Below are 22,782 nucleotides of genomic sequence, written 5' to 3'. Positions count from 1 at the left end.
AGCTCTAGATCGCTTTGGCATCAGGAGGGAAAAATTTCCTGGACCGGCAGAACAATTTTTTATTAAACGTAATGTATGGACTTTTTAAGGTATGTAAATCACAAGACTAAATTTCTGCATGTAACAAGAAATGTTTGTGAGCTCTTACATCCCGCAAATTGAATAGTTTTAGCACCGGAGCCTTTACAGTAGTTTCAAGACAATATTGAGAAACCTGGCACATATCGGTGGACTTCAAAACAAAAAAGTTTTCAAATAGTAGAAAGCCGGATTTTCTGTGGGGATCATGTAAGGGCATGTTTTTGTCTTTCATCTAGTTTTCTCCTTTGTAAAGCCAGACAGGACACATATGTAGAAACCAGTAACCTTTGCAGTGAGAGAGGAAACATCTCCATGATCCCCATTTTGCTTCATCTGAACAGTAACCACTACGTGTCACTAAAAGGGATGTTTCTATTTAAAGCATTTTTCCATTAAGCTCAAGAGGGAGAAATTACAGTTTGGAGATCACTGTGTTTTATCCTTTCCTGTAATACCAGACATTACGACCAACATGAGATTTGGGTTGGGTTTGTGCTTTCTTCTCTTCTCTAAAAATGAAAGCATCCAGCTCCCACATTAAGGGCAGGAAACAAGCCCCGGTTTCCCTGAAGGGCTAATACAGCACTTTACATTTTTAAGAGTCATAGGACATTCAAACGTACCAGAAAGCAGATATATGGGCCTCACACTGCATCCACTTCAATTTGTGAGTAGTTCTCTGATTATTTTTTCATATAAATGATGAGTGTCAGTTCATGGCAGAAAGCAGAACAGTTGCACTTCACAACACTATTTTTAATTATAATGTACCTTAAACACGAGTACACAGGATGTTGAAACAGTTTGGGGTTTATGTATCTGTGCACATTTTATGTAGCAATTTGCAGAACAGAACTTATTCCCATCCTGTTTTATCTTTTTGACGCCAGTGTGTGCCATTAGTTTGAGAATTTAAAACTATATTCACGGCTTTCCTGTAGAAACCTAAAAATTACCTGAACATAAACATTTCATGCCATTCTTCTATCAATTCATTGTCTTTCAATTAAGTAAAAAAGCTCAAATTTACAAAAAATAAGTGTTTTCCTACTTCAGAATTGTGAATTATTCTTTTTTCAACCTGTAAGTTTGTGTCACTTTCTACAACAAAGCCTTGCTCCCAGATGGAACTGTTCTACCATAAATATTTTAAAACAGAACATAAAATGTGACTTCACATTGTTTTCATTTTTGTTCAGGAATTTAGTTTAGCGAGTAAATCAAGATCCGAATGCTCATTAAATGAAGATGTTTGTTCTTGATAAATAAATTATAAGAGTCAATAACAAAGAGTGCAGCTAAACAAACGATTATGAAAATGATGACACAAGCCGTGCAAGGCACAAGCTTTGGGACAGCTGTTGAAATAATCTCAGCATAGCACTGAGGAACCATGCCGTGGTGGCACCTTATTATGATGTTTAAAATTAATAAATCACAGTCACGGAATTGTCAGAATTGGAAGGGACCTCTAGAGATCATCTAGTCCAAGTCCCCTGCCAAAGCAGGGTTGCCCAGAGCACATCACTCAGGAGCATTCAGACAGGGCTTGAAAATCTCCAGAGAAGGGGACTCCACACCCTCCCTGGGCAGCCTCTTCCAGGGCTCTCCCACCCTCACCCCAAAGAAGTTCTTCCTCATATTTGAGTGGAACTTCCCATGTTCCAGCTTGTGCCCATTGCCCCTCGTCCTATCACTGGAAACCACTGAAAAGAGTCTGGCTCCATCATCCTTCAACCCACCCTTTAGGAATTTTAAACATAGATGAGGTCTCCCCTCAGTCTTATCTTCTCCAGGCTAAAGAGTCCCAGTTCTCTCAGCCTTTCCTCGTAAGGGAGGTGCTCCAATCCCTTAATCATCTTAGTTGCCCTATGCTGGACTCTCTCCAGCAGTTCCCTGTCCCTCTTGAACTGGGGAGCCCAGAACTGGATGCAGTATTCCAGTTTCTGAATAAGGCAGAGTGGGTTCCAGATTCCCAGGAAAAGAGGGCAGAGCAACCAACAGCTCCTGCCCTTCAGCAGTGGGGATGTTTTCTCTTATAAATCCCCTTGGACAAAAGCACACAGGTCACAGCTCCAATGTCCCTGTTCCAGTCCCCGTCCCCTTTACAGTTGTGATACCAGTGTAGGGGAGTGATACAAAGAGCTGTCTTTCCCATGTGCAGCTGCATTCACCTCTGCTAAAATTCTAGGTGATGCACATCATTAAAAGAGGGAGAAAGTCAATTAAACAAGCGGCAGGTCCTACATCTGATGGATAATTTTGAAAGAGGCTATCAAATATGCAAGACCATTAGAAAATAAAAAGTACCTTAGACAGCAACAAATTGTGCTGAATTGCCTGCTGGTAATTAAAACGTGCATTTGTTTAAAAGACCACATATAGGTCTTAATGAGTGAGGATTTTGACCTTCTATAGGAGGGCGAAGAGATGTGTTTGGGGCTTAAATTACTATAAATGAGTCTTTCATTTTAAAACAGAGACATTTTCTCTCTGGCTATTCTGGCTCTGGGAATGTGACATCAGCTTTTATGGAACCTCCACGCAAGTATGGAAACCAAGCTGCATCAGGAAGGGGTCAGAAAAGTGTCTCTGTACATCAGATAAACCTATTTTTGAAATCATAATCCGGTCTGCTTCTAATTCCTCCTCTTTTTTAATCTTAGTGGTCATCACTTTGAGAAAATGGGAAGGCTGACAATGGTCCACTGCTCCATTAATCCATCCCACATGTAAGGTATCCTATCTTCCAAACAGCATTTTTAATACTGTGAATGGATTTTAAGAATGGATCCTATCTTCCAAACAGCATTTTTAATACTTTGCTACACATGAATGGATTTTAAGAATGACTGGATGGACAAAAATTATTTTAGAGGATGCTAAATATAGTCTCAGAAAATTTGATTTCGTAGAATATGTTTTATCACATGATATCCCACAGCTAAAAAGAGATGCTCAGAGAGCAGCCAATACAACTATAGCAGCCAGAAAACATTGTTTTGCACAGAGTGGATTACGGTAACATCCTGAACTTCAAATAGGGCTTAAAAAAACCAAACCAAACCAAACCAAACCAAACCAAACCAAACCACCAAATCCTTTTGCATGTGAAAAATTTGCATCCATTGCACATGTAAATGTTTAAACAGCACATGAATACAAGTGATTAAAAAAAATTAATCACATTTTTTGGATAGGCCGGATCTGGAAGCCTAAAATCATGGGAATGTTGCCATTAATTCCAGTAGGAGTCAAGTCTCATCCTAACTATATATTTTTTTTTTAATTATTATTCTTGCACACACTACTTATTTTAAAAGTTTTTTAACAAGTGTCTTCACACTTAAGAAGTTGTTAATGAACTTGTTAACTTGAGAGGACATCATCGGCGCAGAGAACAGTAAATTAGGTCTGTTTTTCCTTGGCATAATGTGTGAGATTTTAAAGACAACATTAGCAGAAATCATTAATCTGTGTGTATTCTACTACATGCCACCAGCATGTATGTGGTTCACATGCATTAAAATTCTGATACATTTATTTAGCAAAGAGTACTGAAGCCTGTACCAGAATCATTTCACATCAACTGAAAATATTCTCAACTACACCGTTTCAGGTGTAGTTTCAGAAAGAAATGATGGTGAGCTGTAAAGACTGATACTACTGCATGCACAGCACTGATGCTTTCAATACACCTGCTTTCCCAACAGAGAAAATATTCTTAGACTAGAGAGTCTCCTGGCAAACTCTTCTTTTCTTATTCGAGTCAAGTGCAGTAGGGACACATTCCTACTCTTCGACGCACATATTTCCAGAGAGCACTGACTTAAAACAGGCCTGCTTTACTAGCCCTCATATAAAGGATTATACTCAACCTCTTTATTGACTGGCCTCCACATTTTCCCACTTTTTGTTCTTACTTGATTGCTTCCAGTGATTCTTTTTACTTGCCTTTTACTGTCTGTACTTTCCCATGGCACCACTTCTTTTTCTTTCTTTCCTGTGCAATTTTTAACTCTTTCCGTTTCATCTTGTAGTATTTTAATCTGTACATTTTACAGATAACTCAAAATATAGGCGTTACTCCTGTGAATTAAAGACTAAGTTACACTTTCTTGACACAGATGTTTTGTGGAGAAAAGATGACTGAAACTTTCCAGAGAGGATATAATGAATTCTGAAAATCAGTTTTTCTATGCTTTGTGCATCTTCTTGCTTCTGAGTGGAAGACCAAGAGTTATTTCTCAAAGTGTCAAAGCAAACTTCTTCACATCACTGACTACTATCAATCTCACTTAAAATCGCTGGTGACATCTTGACTTGTTTTTCATCGTCTACGGAATGATGGAAACTTTTAATTTTTTAACTACATCACACAATTTGAAAATGATTTAGGCTTTTTGATTTTACAGTTTCGCGAGCTTAAAATTGCAAAATGCAAGAAGTGGGATGTGGTAAGAAGTTATGGTCCTTGTCAAGAAGAAAAAAATTATGAGTTCTCTTCTTTTCAGCTATAAATTTTACTGTGTGAAAAGGCAGGATACCAGTATGCCATATATACATAGGCAGGAAGGTGGATTTTTTGTTAGAAACATATGTATTCCAGGCAGGACCACCCTAATCCCAGAATTCCGTTAACAATACACAACTAATTGCTGAGATGAGAACAAGTGAGAGACCAAAATTGACTCTTTACCATGAGAGTTCAAATGAACACTCCTGGAGCTTCAAGTATTTGCTATAATAAATGTTTAACCGTTTATTCCAAAGAGAAGAGCACCATGAGGAGCTGAAGCACCCCCCACACAGAACATCTTGTTGTTTGCTGGTTTGTTTATTCACCTTGGGAAGATAAGGAGTTGGGAAGTCAAATCCCTTCAGGCAAGGAGTGAAAGAACTTGAAATCAGGTCTCATAATTTACCTTGGCTGAGGACTCCGGGGGCAGAAAACTGACAACTGCACTTCTGACAAATTATGTGATGCTGGCCCCGGAATTTTCTCTTTTCTTTCCTCTTTTCCATCTTCAGTTTGATAACGTTCTGTAAATTTAGGTTGACTTTATGAATAGCTTTAGAAGGAACAAGCCACGTTTTTCAGCACACGTGCCTTTCACTTAATTTTCTTCCTCACTTCAAACACCAGGTTGCCCAATTATTTTAAAACTCTGTTGATATGAGTAATAGGCAAATAATGTCACTGGAATAAGAGGCCACGGAAATTTAATAATAGCATGTTCTATTGGCAGACAGATGCCTCAGATGCATTTTTCCTCATCAGATATAATTTTACTATTAAGTATTATTTGAATTCTTACACTATTTTTAGTGTAAATTTAAACGTTCCTGTATATGCTGGAAAAGGAAAAAATGCTCAAAAGAAAACTGAAAAAAGCATTACTCCTTCTAAATAAGATTTCAGTACGCCTCAGCTACCCCCCACCCCCCGAAAATCAGAGACAAGAGCTGAAGATAAACCTTGTGCTATCAATTCTCCCTCCACCTCAAGGTTACTCGTGTTTTGTAAGCATTTGGTGTCAGGCCCTAGTTTCTCCTCACTGAAAAGCTGCCTCCAACGCCTATATATCGAAAATGCAGTTAAGATATACTCTGATGTGAACTAATTGGAGCCAAGCAGCAGCTCCAATTCCTAGTTGCAGGGTGAGTTTCTGAGTGTCAGTTGGTTCGCCATATGAATACACCTGGAACTCCCGATACAGAGATTATACCCAGGGTATACATCTTCATAAACTGACTTTGAAATGTATTTGTACAGAAAACATCTTACATTTCTTACATAAGACAATTCCTTAAAGAGTTTTATTAGCTGTAACAGGGAAAAAGAATCACGAAACACACTACTCAACAGAAAGGAAATAAAAACTGTTGAATAAAACTGAAAAGGAGATGCTTATAGTAAGAGTTCAAATGTTTGTTTTCTTTTCTCAATAGAGGGCAGCCTCAAAACAGTAACAGCAGGCAACAACAGCAGCAGGCAACAATAAATACCATTTAACCTAAATCCCTGGAAAGTAGAACAAAGCTTTCTCAGATCATTCCATCACACCCCCCTATAACACTGACTGTAGCTGTTTTCATCAGGTTTGTGTAGCCTTTAACACAAGCCAGTTAACTGCCACCATGACTAACTGGTCCTCTTAACTACCATAATCTTGTTTAAAATATCACTTATTAGCATGTTTCCTACACTTTGTGCATTTCACTAGGCAATAGAATCATAGAAAAACTGAAATATTTGAGTTAAAATCTTTACTCTCCTCTCTCATAAGGAAGATTAAAAAGAACTCCATGGTGCAACCATTCAACACTGCATTTCCCAATGTAAATGTGGTTTCCATGACCTTGAAGAAAGTATATGTATTTAACATGTGTGCTAAATAGGAAAAATAATCAGTATTTGTATTCCATAACTGACCAACACTTGATTTTTGCCAGTAAGGAACATTATCCAACATTTTCTTTCAGGTAAATGTATACTGCAACTTGAAATGGAAATAATGATTGGGAGAAGACAAGACATACATCAGTCCTTTAATGGACAAGATCACAACACTCCATACAAACCATGTACTATCATATATCCATATGATGTGTTATCATATATTATTATCAAATATGGTCAAACATTTAAATTCTACACTTAATTTGCCACACTGACAATGTTGATAGCTTAACAATGGTGTTCATTTGTATGTTCTGGCCTCTTTTAGCGAGACCATAAAAGGTGGGATGAAATCACGTCACTCAAACGTCTATCCCCTGTCAGACACCTTTCATTTGCTTTGCTGCAAAGGGATTTTGTGATAGAAAGTTATTAAATCACGGAGCCCATGACTTCTTTGTCTTGACAGGAGAATAGACTAAATGACCTTGACTAATTTCAATGAGCCACATCATGTTCTATTAAGGCAAAAAAGATGGGAAAGACAGTAATATACAAGAAATTGGATATTTGGATGGTAAAATAAGAAGGAGATACAATAAAATCAAAAAAATCAAAATAAGCCTTTCCCCAGACAAGCGTAGTTACTTACTAGCAGCTCTGTTCCAAAGCAAAAATACCTACAATCATCTTATTTTAGTGCCTACACATTTTTCTCTTTTCTCTCTTATAACCACAAGTAAAAAGCCTGATGCAGAAGCAGAGCACTTGCAGAGGGAATAATTCCAAATGTTACCTGATGGTTTCAGCAGCCCCACTGGTACCTCAGGAGCACTGTGAGATTTCCCGGGGATTCAAGGATTCAGTAACCTGATGTGACACTTTGCACATCAGTGTCTTAAAGGATGATTGATTTAAAGCTTGTCAGAATAAACCAAATGAGTTTACAGGGATTTCTTTTGCAGGTGTACACTACTTCCAGAAACAGTCTTATGAAAAAATGCTGGGAACACTTCTAATTCGAGACTAATTTAGGTTTTCTTTGTTACCTTGTTACACGACTTTATGAGAATGAAAAAAAAAAAAAATTAAAGAAAGAAAGAAAAAAAAAAAAAGACTAGGATCTAAATGCTAAATGTAGCTCCATAACTTCCAGTTTCATAATTTTGCCTCATTCTTGAAAGGCCTGAAGTTTCCATAAAATTCTGAAATTTGTATTTTCCCCTCTGGTAAACACTACTTAAAGTTTCCCAGTGTTCCAGCTGTAGAAGTGCCAGAACAAAAACATGATTCAGTAATAGCAGCATTTATCTTCGCCTTCCGATAACAATTCATTCAAAAAGCCTAAACAGAAAAATAATACTCTGATTATAGGCTGCTACAAACATAACAATTATTGAGCCAAATCTTCTGTATGCATGTTCTGCGGGGTTTTTTTTTAATACTAAATGATCCAGAGTTTGACTTTGCATATTTCTTTGACTAGATTATGGTTCAGATCATAGTTAACAAAGATCCAAATAATCTGAAGACCTGGAAGGATTCTGTTATGTTCAGTCAAAATCCCAGTTTTAATTAAAAAAGAAAGTATTTCAAGTAACCTCTGTGATCTCTCCTAGATTTTCTTAATCTTAATTAACCTACTAAAAGATGTTGGGTTACATCCAGTTAATGTATCAAACAAAAATTTGAAGTTATTTTCATAAGATATTTAGTCTTCTGAAGGGAATGCAGATTCTCCTGTATGACCAGGCTCATCTTGTCGACGGTGCTAAGTACACAGAGAGGTAGACAACCAGGTAATCACCTTATGTATAACAACTCTCCAAATAGCAAGCTTTAATGGATGTTGCAGTCTTGCAATTATGATTAATTTCAATATGAGAGGGTATAAGCAATCTGAATAATCACTATTTCAGATAGGAAAAGATACAGGCCTATTTTTCATGCAACTCCATCTTCAGTGAGGAGCTGCTGGGAATCAGAGCCAGGAAGACCAAAGTCCTGAGCTCCACCGAGCCCTGGTCCAGTGACTCCTGTGAGTCACAGAGCCAGGATACTGGCCGATACTACCGGTAGGTAATCAGTAGGAACAACTAGAATGAGAGACAGCATCCTCAAGAAGCTGCTCAACCCTTTGCACTCCAGGGTGTTAGTGCAAGTAGACTTCCAGGGAATCCACACAGCATCCCCTTCCCAAATCCCTGCCTTGTTTATCCTCAAATCAAAGAAATACAGAGCACAATCCATCTCAAGGCTGGGAGAGAAGTCTATTTCATGAGATCCCACTATACTCCCATATACATCCCACTATACTCCCTATATTCCCATTGGAGAAGTGTCCATACAATTGATGCTGTTACTATTCCATCTTGTCAAGTAGGCTGGCTGAACTTGCTGCAGTATTCCCAATACAGAGCACAATCCATCTCAAGGCTGGGACAGAAGCCTATTTCATGAGATCCCACTATACTTTACGGTGAGTGGGTCCATTGGAGAAGTGTCCATACAATTAATGCTGTTACTATTCCATCTTGTCAAGTAGGCTGGCTGAACTTGCTGCAGTATTCCCACTGCATAATGTAACACCGTCCACAGACACGCGATGGGTATCGCACTATAATGCAAAATATACTTCGACTTTAAAGCCAGAGCATCAGTGTGCACTTAGTGCCTTCACTGGGCTCTTATCTGGGCCTCTTAATTCCACATGAGCTTTGCTTCTCAGAAATTGTTCCAAAAATGTTCCATTTTATGATAAATTGGTATAAGCCAAAGGGATGCAAAGTATTTGCATTTTGTTTTCAGTATTCTTTTAGTATTTTCTGACTGGGCTATCCAGAACTTTAGCATAACTCTTCCTGCAGCTATTCAGAATAACTTATCCTTTAAGTTTGTTAAGCGAAAAAGGACCTTTCTATACTCTGTAAAAGTTCTAATGTTCTATAGCTATAATTCAGAGACAGACCGAAAATCAAGCTTGTTGTACCACCTTCAATTTTTTTGCCATATATATAAATACATACATATAAGTACTGATTTATAAAACTGCACAGATCACCTCTGCAGCTTAACAAAAAACCCTTTCTAAGATTCACAGTGATTGTAATTCTCTCAAAATTATTTTAAGGATATATCTAATCCTTTACCTGCTCAAGGCCAGGTTACTCCGTCTAATCCGCAACGGATATTTGTCTAAGCTGTTCCTAAAGTCTTTGGAACAAAATGAGGTTTTTTAACCTTCATAAGACCACAGAATCAGAGGCTGGGACAAGCTGTAGCCATATCACACCTACTTTAACTGACCACAGCCAGACCCAGTGCCAGTCCCATATCAAAGATACCCCTGGATGAGCCATGGGAAGGAAAGACCTAGAGCCAAATAGTTCAGCTTGCAATAATTCAGTGAGTCTCCTGTGCCAGAAGACTTTTCAGCTCATTGCATGGCTGAGCTTTAAAAGTGGCTGAAAATACAACTGAGATAAAGACCTGGCTCTCAAAAGAAACCTGAAGAACTGTGTTAAAGAAAGAAATTTAATTCTCAAGAGTGGTTCCGGATCAGTCCTCTACCAGAACCACTCAAGCTTGGGTCTAGTTTTGGCAACGGTAAACTTTATTTAAGGCTTATCAAGCCTCCAAAGAGGTGATGGGCACCAGCTCCCCATTCAGCATGAGTGGATGGGGGTGAAATTATCTGGTGAATCTCAGAAAGCTGAACAGCCCCAACTCACGCTTTAGAGGAGGGTTTAGTATATACTTTGATCCCTTGCTTATGCAGCCTCTCTAAAGCATTCTTTAATTAGTCAAAAAACAGCAAAGAATCCAAAATGACCAAACACGGATGTCTTCTCACTATTATATGCTGTGAGTTTCAGTTTCAGTGAACTACGCACCCCCTTCTCCTCTGAAGGACATTGAAACACATAATGTGAAACAACCGTACATAATAAAACATTTTTTATTTCATATTGCCACAACCCCTCCTGAATTTATGCATTACATTCACCAGCAAAAATGCATATGTGCCTGAAATAAAAGATGATGAGACAGGAATGTCATTGCATTTACTACTATTTCCTTGAAATTTCCCATACATTACCATTTCACACTGCAGATATGATCATATTTTTACTTGCCCAGGAATAGGTGCAGGCCTGAATATATCTCTCAGAGATCATGATATAATGAATTAATGTAAGAATGTTAAATTTAGAGAAAGAAATTAGAATAGTTCCAGGTACTGAGTGCTCATACTCCGTTAGTTCTTAAACCATTATTAGAAGCTTTTGCTCCTGTGGAGCTGTGCCCTGTTCACCGAAATGTTCTTTGCCGTGGTCACACACCCCAGGCTTTGTATCACAATTTATTTTCCTGGTGCACAATCCGTGACTTATTTACACAGCACTATCAGCATCGCTAGCAACAGATTATTTTAACATAGTCAGCTCGGTGACCAACTGAGTTGTTTGCAATTAAATCTTTAAAAACGCTATTCTCTTCTCCAATCCAACATTTCATATGAAGAACGTTAAGTAAATGATCAGAATGCCTTTTTTTGTTAATAATATCAAGAAAAAGCTAACTATTCAGCTGAGCTTCTGAAGCAACTCTGCAGCTTTTAGCCACACAGATGATCTAAATATATGCCTTGCATATTCAGGACTTAGAAGAAAGTACAACAGAATGACTCAATGGTTCCCCATGCATTGTTCTGATACATATATTTATAGAAAGAGAGAATAATTACAACTATACTGCATCCAGCCCAAATATCTAACACGTAGGAACGTATCATAATGACACATTTTTGGCAGTTGTTAGCATCAAACCACATGATCATAATGTAAAATGACTGTTTTCTCTATTCTTTGGCTTTCTTGATAGAAATGTGTCCACTAATAATTTCAAGAACTGCCTCTAATAAGCATATAAAAATACATAATTGCTACAAAAATCAACATTAATGAGTTGTTAACCATTTACTACATGAGATACTGCGATATAATACAAAAGAACTTCATTATCTATGTGTTCTGGGTGCTTTAGAGCAGATGTTTGTTTAGTATATTTTACTAAATTCTATGGTAATTTATTAGAGCAGACATTAGTTTTACCATTGAGAAGTTTTCATATTCGTATATGATAATAAAGAAATGAGTGGGAATCAATATGAACCTTACAAGGTGTATTTGAGCATAAATTAGAAGAGTATGAATAAATATTAGGTATTTTACGTGCTGTCACATTCCAAAGCATAGGCTACATATACATAGTGCTACATATGAAAACCAAACCTATTTAATTTAGACTAACATAGGGGTTTATATCAGTTATTATTTTTTTTCTGATTCCATTAATCTCCTAATTTAAAGAGTTAAAATACAATAAAAATATAAGACGGTAATAATACAATAATTACTCAGCACTGGAAGTTTTTAATACTGTGTCATTTAATCTGGAGTAATTTATACAAATATATGAATTATTCAGGAATATGCATTTGACGAGTTCTCTGAAAAACACTCCCCTGCAACTTCAGCAAGCTTCAGGATAGGCCAAATACTGCTTTGCCCAGTTTAGTGTTTGGGGTATTTTGGGTGCTGGGACCAGCACTCAAATCAATGTGCTGACACAAATTTTGATTTTGCATAATGCTCATTGAACAAGGACTGTACAAAAGTAGAGCCTTCAAGAAAAGAAATTATCCCTATCACTGTGAATAAGAATTGTCGTTTTTTTTATGACAGCCTGTATCCTCATCTGGTAATATAAAAATAACTACTGGTGGTATTGTGAAGTCAGCAGTATTACACTGATTAATTCCAGCTGGCATTTTTTTCCGTTCTTTTTTGGGGGTTTTGTGCTTTTTTTTCCATATCGCTTATTTTTGGTGCAGGCTTAGATTTTACTGTGACAGTTCAGGAAATCTGTCCACGTGAACTTTTAAATTCTAATTTAACTTTCTGAACTATACCCTTAATTGTATCTTTTACCATATATTGTCACATTGGATTGGAGCAGAAGCCCCAGGACCTGTCCCTGTGTATTTTGAACATGAGATCTGTTGAGAACCATCAACAATCTGAGCAATAAAATCTATTGATCAAGAATAACTGACATGTTAATGACTCACGGTATCCAAGATTTAGGCTTAATATGACAATCTTATAACTATCCCCAAGGCAGACCTTAATAAGTCTTCTGAGGAATAGAGCTGAGATATTAAAAAAGTCGACCTCCACCAATTTCTAATTAAGATTTCTCCTTGACAAAATTTGGTAACTACCCTCTTAAACAGTAGATTGTAAGAATAAAATCCTCTCAAAAGCAAGTCCTCAATGCAGAATAATGCTCAAAGCAAAGCTGATGTATTTTTTAGTGTTTTTCATTGGCTTTTTTGTTTCAACAGAAGTTATAAGGAAAAAAAAAACATTCTGGCAAATTGCGTGCTACCCAATCTTTGCTCCCTGAGAAAGGGCTTCCTCATCCTTCTTTTGGTACAACCATTTCCATCGCGCAAGGTCAGTAATTGTTAAAGACAAAGTCTGAAAACCTGTATGGACTTTATACTTGCATTTTTTTAAAATGAAATATTTCAAAAATCACCTTGATGCATACATTAAAACATATTTCTATCAATCCATTTTTGTTTTATATGTATTCCCAGGAATAAGAAAGTTGTGGTTTTCTTTGCACTCAAAAAAATCCCCAACCCAATATAGCAGAAGACATTTACTTACCCCGGCAATGGACTCCCTCATCATACGCATCGGGACAGTCGTAGACCCCGTTGCAGAGCTGGGACAAGTGAATGCACTTGTTTGTACCAATGCAGTTCACAGAATTCGGGGGGCACTTGAGATCTGCTTCCTCGGGACCTAAAAAATACAGAGAAAATTTCTTATACATATTTTTAGATCTACAACAACCCAGACAAGTCCTACGTTGCATTTCCATTTTAAAGCCAATGGCAACACTCCATGTATTAGTCTATTTTGCAGACTTTTAGTGCGTTATCATCGCTGTATTTAGGAGAATTGAAACCATCAAGAAGTGATTAGTGCAATTAAAAGGAAATCAATGGGTCAGAGAGTCCCAAAAATACAGGTGTTTGCAAACATTAAAAAGTATAATAAAATTTTCAATTGCTTTATGAATATCGTATCATGAGTCATATCAAGAATAATAGGTACCAGTATTTACACGCACTGTTGTGCTATATAAATAATTTTAGATATTTATGAAATTACATATAAATGTTATATATTCATGGCTGAATTAGATCAGAGAAACTATTCCTGCAGCCCAAGAATCTGCCACCTCTGAAACTGTGCAGTACAGGACGGGGGGGAGAAGATAAAGGATGCTGTGATTGCTCCCTTTGGGATACCATCCCAGCTCCAATCGCTCTGTGTCGCCTTATCTCTGAAGTGTTAAGTACAGGGATTTTTGCTGAAGTTCAGGGATTTTTTAAGGATCTCTTTTGTTTATCTCTTAGGGAGGGTTTTGACTGATAAAAAAAAACCCCACAAAAACACCAACCCAAACATAATTTCACGTGATAAAGACTTTGAGATTTTTTTAACACACTGCAAAGAACATTTAGAGGTCTGAAGGGTTTAGCTCATTTAGAGGATGAATCATAATTTCTACACAGTATACAATTAGCTACATGGAGACTGAAGGTGTGGATTTTTTTTTCAGGAAACAGCTTAAAGCTCCTTGATTGCATGTGTCGGAGCCTCGAGTCTGCGCTAAAGTCTGACAGCTTGTAACAGTCCTCAAGGGAAATATATCCTGGGACACAGTGTGCTCAAGTGCAATATGCTTTCACCTTCTCCCAGGCACTAACTCCAAGAGGAAGGACAGAAATCACAGGCAGGAGCTGAAAGCTCCCTTCTAAGTGGGAAAATCTCAGCTTTGGCAGCTCTGGTCTCTTGGAAGTCAGCAGGACAAAGCAAAGGAGAGCTCTGGAGGGAATTCACAATTTCTAAACAAATACAGATAGTTGTTAGCACAGCCCGCTAAACAAAAATCCTAACTTAAAAACTACTAGAAAACTTTAATTAAAAATTTCCTCTGCGTGCTACATGTTCGCCTTTCAGGATGGGCAATTTTCGGCAATTTTTGGCAGTTTCCAGTGCATTTGCCTCTAGGAGGGTATTTGTTTATACAACTGGCATTAGCACAGGGCAGGCGCTCTCCTTCCCAAGCAGATCAGGTGCCCGCAAAGCTCAACAAGGCATGAGGTGCAACATCCAGTTCCCCTCCTCTGACCTTTCCACCTTCCCACTTTGCCCCGATGGAATCACAGAATCACAGAATCTTCTAATTTGGAAGGGACCTTAAAGATCATCTTGTCCAACCACCAACCTAACTGACAAAAATAGACACCCGCACAACAAACAAGAAGCATCACCATCACTAAACCATACCTCCCAGCACTACATCAACCTGTCTTTTGAACACCTCCAGGGATGGTGCCTCCACCACCTCCCTGGGCAGCCCATTCCAATGGCTGATAACCCTTTCAGTGAATTTTTTTTTCCTAATATTCAGGAAAATGACACCAATTATCTCCTTGATTAATGGAAAAGGGTTGTCAAGCATTGGAACGGGCTGCCCAGGGAAGTGGTGGAGTCACCGTCCCTAGGAGGATTTAAAGGGTGTGCAGATGTGGTGCTGAGGGACATGGTTTAGGAGTAACTTTGAAGTGCTGGGTTAATGGTTGGACTTGATGATCTTAAAGGTCTCTTCCAATCAAAACAATTCTATGATTCCATGATTCTATAAAGCAATTAACTTATTCATGGGATTAAGATAAATTAATACGTACTTTCTATTTCCTTACAAGCATGATGCTATGGAAGGCAACTTGCCTTGCAGATGAAGATGAAATTCAGTCCAAAAAAGCCCTATTTTATAGAAGACTTGTGCCTTATTTTGTAGAAGACTTTTGTCTGTAAAATGACTCTAAAAGGTAACAGGTCTCCATCACCTGCCACCGTCAGTGGAAAAAGCCAGCACCTCCCAAGGCCTCCCTGCCCACAATTCCTACCACCTTCCATGAATAAAAAAATTAAGCTAAACAAAGCTGCATGTTGCGATGCCTTTGAGCAGCAGGGGCTTTTCCCACGGAATCCTCCCCAGCTGCTGCACAGGCTGAAATGTCTGATGCAAATAAAGACGAGTAGCTTTTTATCTTGTTTACTCCTCTTCCTTCTCCCTTTAACAGCCAGCCACTTCTGACAGCATTATCAAGTGAACTTTGGGAAAAGGAATTTAAAAGCGTTCTTCTTCAAAATAATCTCAGTGTATTTTACATCAGTGCAGGAATGCTAAGAATACAGAAGGTGGATGGTGTCTTTTCTTCCCTTCAAAACCCACAATAATTCCGAGACTTGCCAGTTGGTGGAAAAATAGTCAAAACTGCTGGCTGCAATTAGGGTAACGCACCGTCTTGGTGTTTCAAATCCTCACCCCAGGACACTGCTTGGAGGGTGAAGAGGGTGGAAGCAGTGTTGCTCATGGTGTGCTGTGCACCTCAAGAGACTATGGCTCAGGAAGAAGAATATCTAACTGTCTCCTTGGTGTAACTGCCCCTTAACAGATGGTTAAATGAGAAACGGTAAAAAAGCTGTTACAAAGTATGAATAAAAGATATTTGCAAAGACTGTAGAGACAGCCAGACAAAAAGAGGACATGCTAGGGTGCCCGGCACAATTCAAGGGCTACAAAAAGTTATTAAATTACAGTAAAACGTACACACCCACTTCTTGCAAACTCATTTAGAGATGCTTATATTTGACAGCTGTTACCAAAAAAGCATCAAAGCTGCAACTTCTGAGTTAATCCTTTCACCTTTCTCAGCTAAGTTTTTACAAAGCCCTTTTTTCTTTCAACTACTCAGGTCAGTGAGGTAAAGAAGAGACTAAGCAGCCAAATGTGGTGCATCCCTTTTACACCACTACATCCAATTTATTTGAAGAGCAGTAATTTTCTAGCAGCTCTAATCCTGGGCTGTCCTCAGCCAGAAGAAACAATTATATCAAATTTTGGGATGCCTTCAAAATCACCATTTGTGTTGTCCATCACTGACTTACAGATCCATCCTGCTCTCTCTTTATGGAGTCAACCATCTCCCCAGTGAGCAGTAACCCCAAACAAAACCTTATTCCACTGGTTCAACGGCCTTTGAATTCAGTTCTAGGTGGGAACCCTGGAAAAGGTATTTTGTACCTTTCCAGGTAAAAAAGCATCAACACAGCAGTTTCAGTTCTAGGTGGGAACCCTGGAAAAGGTAAAAAAGCACCAACACAGCAGTGGATGGAATCTGACACAAAGATAAAACTGATAATTTTGATGCACATAATTGACTGTAGTGCACATCCCTCTAGAGAAGTTTTGGTGTAGCAACTACCTAGGTCTTCTCTGTGGTATTACTGAATGAAGTTGATTAATGAGTATAAATAAGCCAAAATAGCCCAAAGTTGAAGAAGGAATAATCGACAAAACTTTTAGGATCTCCCTGGATAAATGAAAATACTCCACTATGGTACAATACAGTAGGTATCTCATCAAACACACTTGTAAGACTCTGAGACCTGTTTCTCCCTGTTAACACCCCTCCATAGCATTGCTGGAACCCCTGTGGGCTCAGAGTGTGGTATAGGATATTTAAGATTGAGGAATCAATTGAGAAAATGAGTATTTATTCTTTAACATAGGTTTTTGCAACAAGAAGTAACCTGCCACATCCAGCCAAAGTAACATAAAATCTCTATTATAGTTTGAAAAGTGTGAGAAATCATCCTCACAGGTGGTTTTCTAAAGTTATTTTTTTCCCAGTTCACCATCGATAACCAGGGATTTAAAAAATATTTATCTTTTATACAACTTGAAATCACAACATCTTAAAGTAATGTTTCTGACCCTGCCAAGACATACTGCACCTCAATGATATTTAAGGTTTAGGGCAAAAGTATGGCCATTAGAAGAGGTTGCTTTTGTGAGAAAATGAGAGATTAATGGGAAAGAGAGAGACTATACTTCCATGATTAATTCTTTTTATGTTAAACGTTTGAAAACTTGCAAGAGGTTGAATACTACATATTAATTTCTGTAGTTACAGGTTAATGATGTAAAGTGTAAACTAAACACACACGGAATCCCACGGTATCATAATTGCTTTAAAAAGTAATTTTTCACACAGACTAGATGCACAATTTTAATATCAGGACTTTGAAACACTGGGGCAAATTCATGGAAATACTTAAAAGATTTATTCTTTGGTATCTTATATATATGGAAAGAAAGAATTTAATATTTAATAAGGATTTATGTATCATAAGTAACCCCTTCTTCATTGCTACTTTTATCCATATGCTTTATTCAACCATGTAGGCTAATAATGAATATAAGTTTGAAGTCACCTTCAATTAAGTCAAGTATTCAGCTGTCCATGAAAGAAGAACAATAAACACAGTAGGATGCGGACAACTGAAAAGAAGAGGAAAGCAGGTGAAGTATTGTGCTGTTTGTGGCAGAATAGCTGTAATCTCTGACCTGACACACACAGCACACCGTCTCCAGAATTATTTCATGAGAGAGAATAAGACCAGTGGCAGACAGTAGGGTTGTGAGTGTGGAAATGAATCAATATATTCATAGCACGTCCTCATAACCTATGGCAAGATGTAAGAGGTGAGACTGCTAAAGACTGCAGAAAGCAACACTGAAACAAACAGGAGCCCAAGAGGTAACACAGAGCTTCAGAAATCAAAAGATGGCTTTGAGTCCTCACAGTCTGAAAATCAGTGCTCTGCATTACTCCAGAGCCCTGACGTGTCCAGCGCTGTGTCTCATCTCTCCTCGCTCTTCATTGACAAAGGATATGGACACCATCAGCCTTCTGGGATCTACCTCCCTTTATAAGAACGGGCTTTGGCTCATTGAGCTTTGTACAGTGAGAAGAACCACAGTGATCCAAGCCAAAGTTTTCCAAATCTAATCAAGGGTTTTCACTGACCTCAGCTCATGCTAGAAGTGCCGATATATAATTTAGTCAGTCAAAAACTCAAAATAAAAAAAAGAAAGCAAACACATTGAAATTCACTTCCAAAGGATGGTTTCCAATTTTGTGTATTATTGTAGACAAACAATCAAGGGTTTTCACTGACCTTAGCTCATGCTAAAAGTGCCGATATATAATTTAGTCAGTCAAAAACTCAAAATAAAAAAAAGAAAGCAAACACATTGAAATTCACTTCCAAAGGATGGTTTCCAAATTTGTGTATTATTGTAGACAAAATAGGTCAAAAGGCTCTATCTATCTGTAAAGCTTAACAAGCCTCCTAGCAGCACACAAAACTCCCATTTCTATACCCCTGTGATGCACTTTTAACAGTGGCACCAGTGTTATATCCAAACGAACCCACAGGTGCACAACACAGCATATGGAGATTGGCTTTATGATGCTCTACAACTGCTTGCCTTTTCTTCTTTCTCTGTGTGTTTTCGTAAGTACTAGAGAAAAGCAAACAGCAGACAGTCTAAATCTAATATTATACAATAACTTTAATTGTTTAAATAGGTTTTTTGTCGAAAAAACATGAACATTGTTTGCATACTGCCATTATGAGGACACTGTCAGGAGCTCTGTTTGAGATGACTCTCCAGCAAACTCCTTCCCTTTGGCTTTTTTCCGATCCCTGTTTTCTGTGTGCCAGACACTTGCTCATCTTCACCACATAGATGTAAATAATTAACAGAGCCACAGGACTCATCTTTTCTACTGTAACGTAGCTGATAGCCACTGGAGAGAAGGAGAAAAATTATGCTGAAGGTTGAACAAAGGCTAAAGAAGAGGAAAAGAGGCAGAGGAAATCTTTCTAAAACAGCTCAGCTTTGGATCATTATCCAAAAATTCCTCAGAGCTGGAGTTAGAATCCACTGACTCCTTCGGTAATCAGGGCATAAGCAGCCACCAGGATCAGGACCCCACCTAAAACTGGGTGTTTACTAACATAAATTGACCTATTAAAGCTGGAAAAGCCATGGAGGTAATCAGACTAATAATAGCAATATCAGCTCATAACAGCAAAATCCACCTGGATTCCTAAATGCGCTTGGACATTTTGCATCCAAAAATCACCTCAAATAGAAAATTCACCTGGGCAAAAGGAGAAAAGACCATCTCCTCAGGCAAAATCCATCTCATAGAACAGTTCTACAAGACTGGAGTAATTTTTCACTGTACAGCTCTAAATTTAACCATTTCTGCATTGAATAGCATGACAATGTGATTTTTTTTCTTATTATTTATATTTTTTTAAATAAGCTTAAGGGTGGTCAGAGAAATCAACAGTCACAAAGGGAACACCAAACCTTCTCTGCCCACCAACTTTTCTGCAGCCTCTCTAGTTAGAGAAAAAAAAAAAACCAAAGAAGAAATGATGGCAGAGGCAAAGAGAAGGGGAGAGGAAACGAGACTGGAGTCGCCTGGAGCGTTCCAACAGTCTTTCCAAAGAGTTCATACACTGTGTCAGAAGATTAATGTAATAAATCAATTAATAAATATATAGGACTCCTTCATTGCCACACTGTAACAGAAACACACTGTAACTGAAAATTACTTTAGAGGAGAGGGTAATGCAGTACATAACTGTACTTTACAGAGGAACTGACAGGGACCTAAAGTCCCAAAGAGAAACGTGTTTTAATGGGATTCTTTTTCCTTTGCGCTTGCATTTTTTTGGCTGTCAGTGAAAACATCTCTATTGACATCGCCAGCTGGGCCACATCTTTATGCAATAAGGCAACAGAGTGTACTTTGCATATCACACATTTCTAAGACATTTCCATACCTACAGAACAGATTATAAAATTTTGGCCTTTACTAAAGTTAAGGTAAATACCTTCCTTTTTGCCTATTGCTTAAATTAAAACCTTCTATTCTCTCTACTGCTTCATTAGATGCTGGAAAACTTGTATTTTTGTACACATTATCTGACTTTCATTGTCCCTGATTTAACAATTACCTTTGTTTTATGGACACTACAAATACATGCTTATATATAGCCTTAAAAAAAACATATATGACCTACTAGTGTGTTAATACGGTAAATCATGCTTTTCCATTCCCCATTTCATAATGCCCTGGAATTGTGAATATAAATATTAGAAATGGGTCTTGCACAGTTGTTAAACCTCTGATTCTTCTTAAATATACCTAAATTTCACCCGTAAAATTTTTCATTTGAATTTGTCATAAATGGAAAAATGTAACCTTGTAAAATCACATAGTATAGAAGAAAATGCATTATCTCACATGAACTACCTAAAAACCCTCTCTTTGCAGTCACAAAATATTAATAAAAATATCTATCGGTAGAGAAAACAGGTTGGTGCTTGGAGGCAAGAAGAATGAAGAACCCACAAGAGGATAGATGTAGTATGAACTTTCTTTACAAATCAAGTCTCTATCTTTTCTTGCAAAACTCAGTGTGCCAGTGGTGTTTGATTAAAAACAGCAATAAAATAATTCTCACCATTATGATCTTCCATCGCAGCTGCCCAGTATAATATAGTTACACATCAGTGAATTTTACTTTTTTTATATACTTGCTCAATGACCGCAGTTTCAACTTGTGCAGTAAAACTTACCATACAGACAACCAGAGAGAGAGAATTTATGTTCCTTGTGACTTTCCCTAAAAATTAAAAGCTAAACCACAGTTTTGCTAAGCTCTTGCATGTAGTATATAAAGGAAAGTCCTTTTATGTACCTATACATAAACAAAACCATTACAAATTTATATTCCCTGGTTATTTTTGGAGAACAGATTTGCAAATATTTGTCAATGAAGACTGTAGGAAGAGGAGGAAAAAAAAAAAAAGCTCTGTTTTCAGGAAGCAAAAGTAATTAATATTCTTTATACTTGCAGAGACAGAAAAGCTTTGTTAATGAGTTTTTTTGGTGATTTACTACAACGTTATGATCAATGAAGTAAAAAATTAATGTTGTCTTATGTAGATGGCCATTCCTCATTAGTTATAAGGAACCTATTTTTAACTTGGAGATTTTTACTTAATTAGTGTCACACATCTCAAGGCTGTCTTGTGTCAAGGGTTGTAATGACTTGATGCCTATCCGTAATACAGAATGGGCTGCTAATAGAGCCTCAGTTTGAGAAAAAATGATAATGAGGTGAACAAAAGAAGTGTTAATTACTTCCACAATTAGAGTACCAGCAATTCTGTAACACACCAACACTTATGTTATAGATATTTACATATCCAAAGTGTGTAAATGTCAGTGGAAAAATGCATGTAGATGGTCTTCGTAGACTAATTTCGGGGTGTAATAGAACAGCCAGATCCAACACAGAATGTCGTATCTCAATCTCTGCAGCACACTAGTTCTATTAGACATTATAAAAATGTGTTTGCCTATATTTACACACATCATCCATCTATATATATTCCTTCACATTGTGTTCCAGCTCAGCTCTTCATTACACTGCAGAAATTCTATTAAAATAAGGGAATAGTAGGAGTCATTTACTGGGTCATATCTGTAACAAGCTCTGGAAATCTTGATGGAAATCTTTCTATGGCCCACATCTTCTGAACATTAATGCACCCTCACACCCTCAGAAATGTCTATGGATAGAGAGAGAATTCAGTAACTTCACGTTTGCCTCAGTAGAACTGGAATCCAAACCCAGAAATAGTTCTCAAATCACAAACAACGTGAAATTTCACAGGGTTTAATGAGATTTATAACTATAAGGCACAAGTATTTTAGAAACAAGAAAGGACTAGAATGTACATTGATATCTTAACTTTTTATTTTAAATAGCAAAAAATGGAGTTTCCATCTCGTCTGCAATACATGACGATGTTACTATCAACATGCATGCTTTCTTTATGATTTTGGGGTAGAAATTTACCATTTACCATTAAAAAGCATAACTGTGTTCTGTAACCACATGAAGATTTAGCTTAGAGGGCCAACAGTTTCTAAGTATTTGAGCCTTTTCTTTAAAAAAAAAAAAAGTTATTAAATCTCCATGACTTATTAATTTTAAAGATTATCTTATATGTTTAATTCAGCTTTACTGCAGTAACTTAGTAATACATCTCATGCATTTTTAAACTGAACTACGTAGTTTGCAATCATAGAGTTATTCACTTTTATTTTGTACACAGACACATAAATGTAAATTACATCTAATTAAAGTACACTGTGTGACTTGTTTTTTCTCGTGCAGTCACACATGGAAATGATGACAAGC

General features: G+C 37.5%; 1 protein-coding gene across 1 annotated transcript in view; it reads right to left on the bottom strand.

Moving 5' to 3' along the window:
- Positions 1-22,782, bottom strand: part of LRP1B (LDL receptor related protein 1B) — a 618,836-nt gene that overhangs the window by 484,967 nt on the left and 111,087 nt on the right. The window contains exon 3 of the mRNA XM_014941128.1: positions 13,225-13,362. Coding sequence (XP_014796614.1) covers positions 13,225-13,362 — 138 coding nt within the window. The remainder of the gene's footprint in view (positions 1-13,224; positions 13,363-22,782) is intronic.

The sequence above is a fragment of the Calidris pugnax genome, unplaced genomic scaffold (genome assembly GCF_001431845.1).
Source record: "Calidris pugnax isolate Ruff unplaced genomic scaffold, ASM143184v1 scaffold60, whole genome shotgun sequence".
In the NCBI taxonomy this organism is placed as follows: Eukaryota; Metazoa; Chordata; class Aves; order Charadriiformes; family Scolopacidae; genus Calidris; species Calidris pugnax.
The sequence above is the reverse complement of the archived record's forward strand: the minus strand, read 5'-3'. Positions and strand labels throughout refer to the sequence as shown.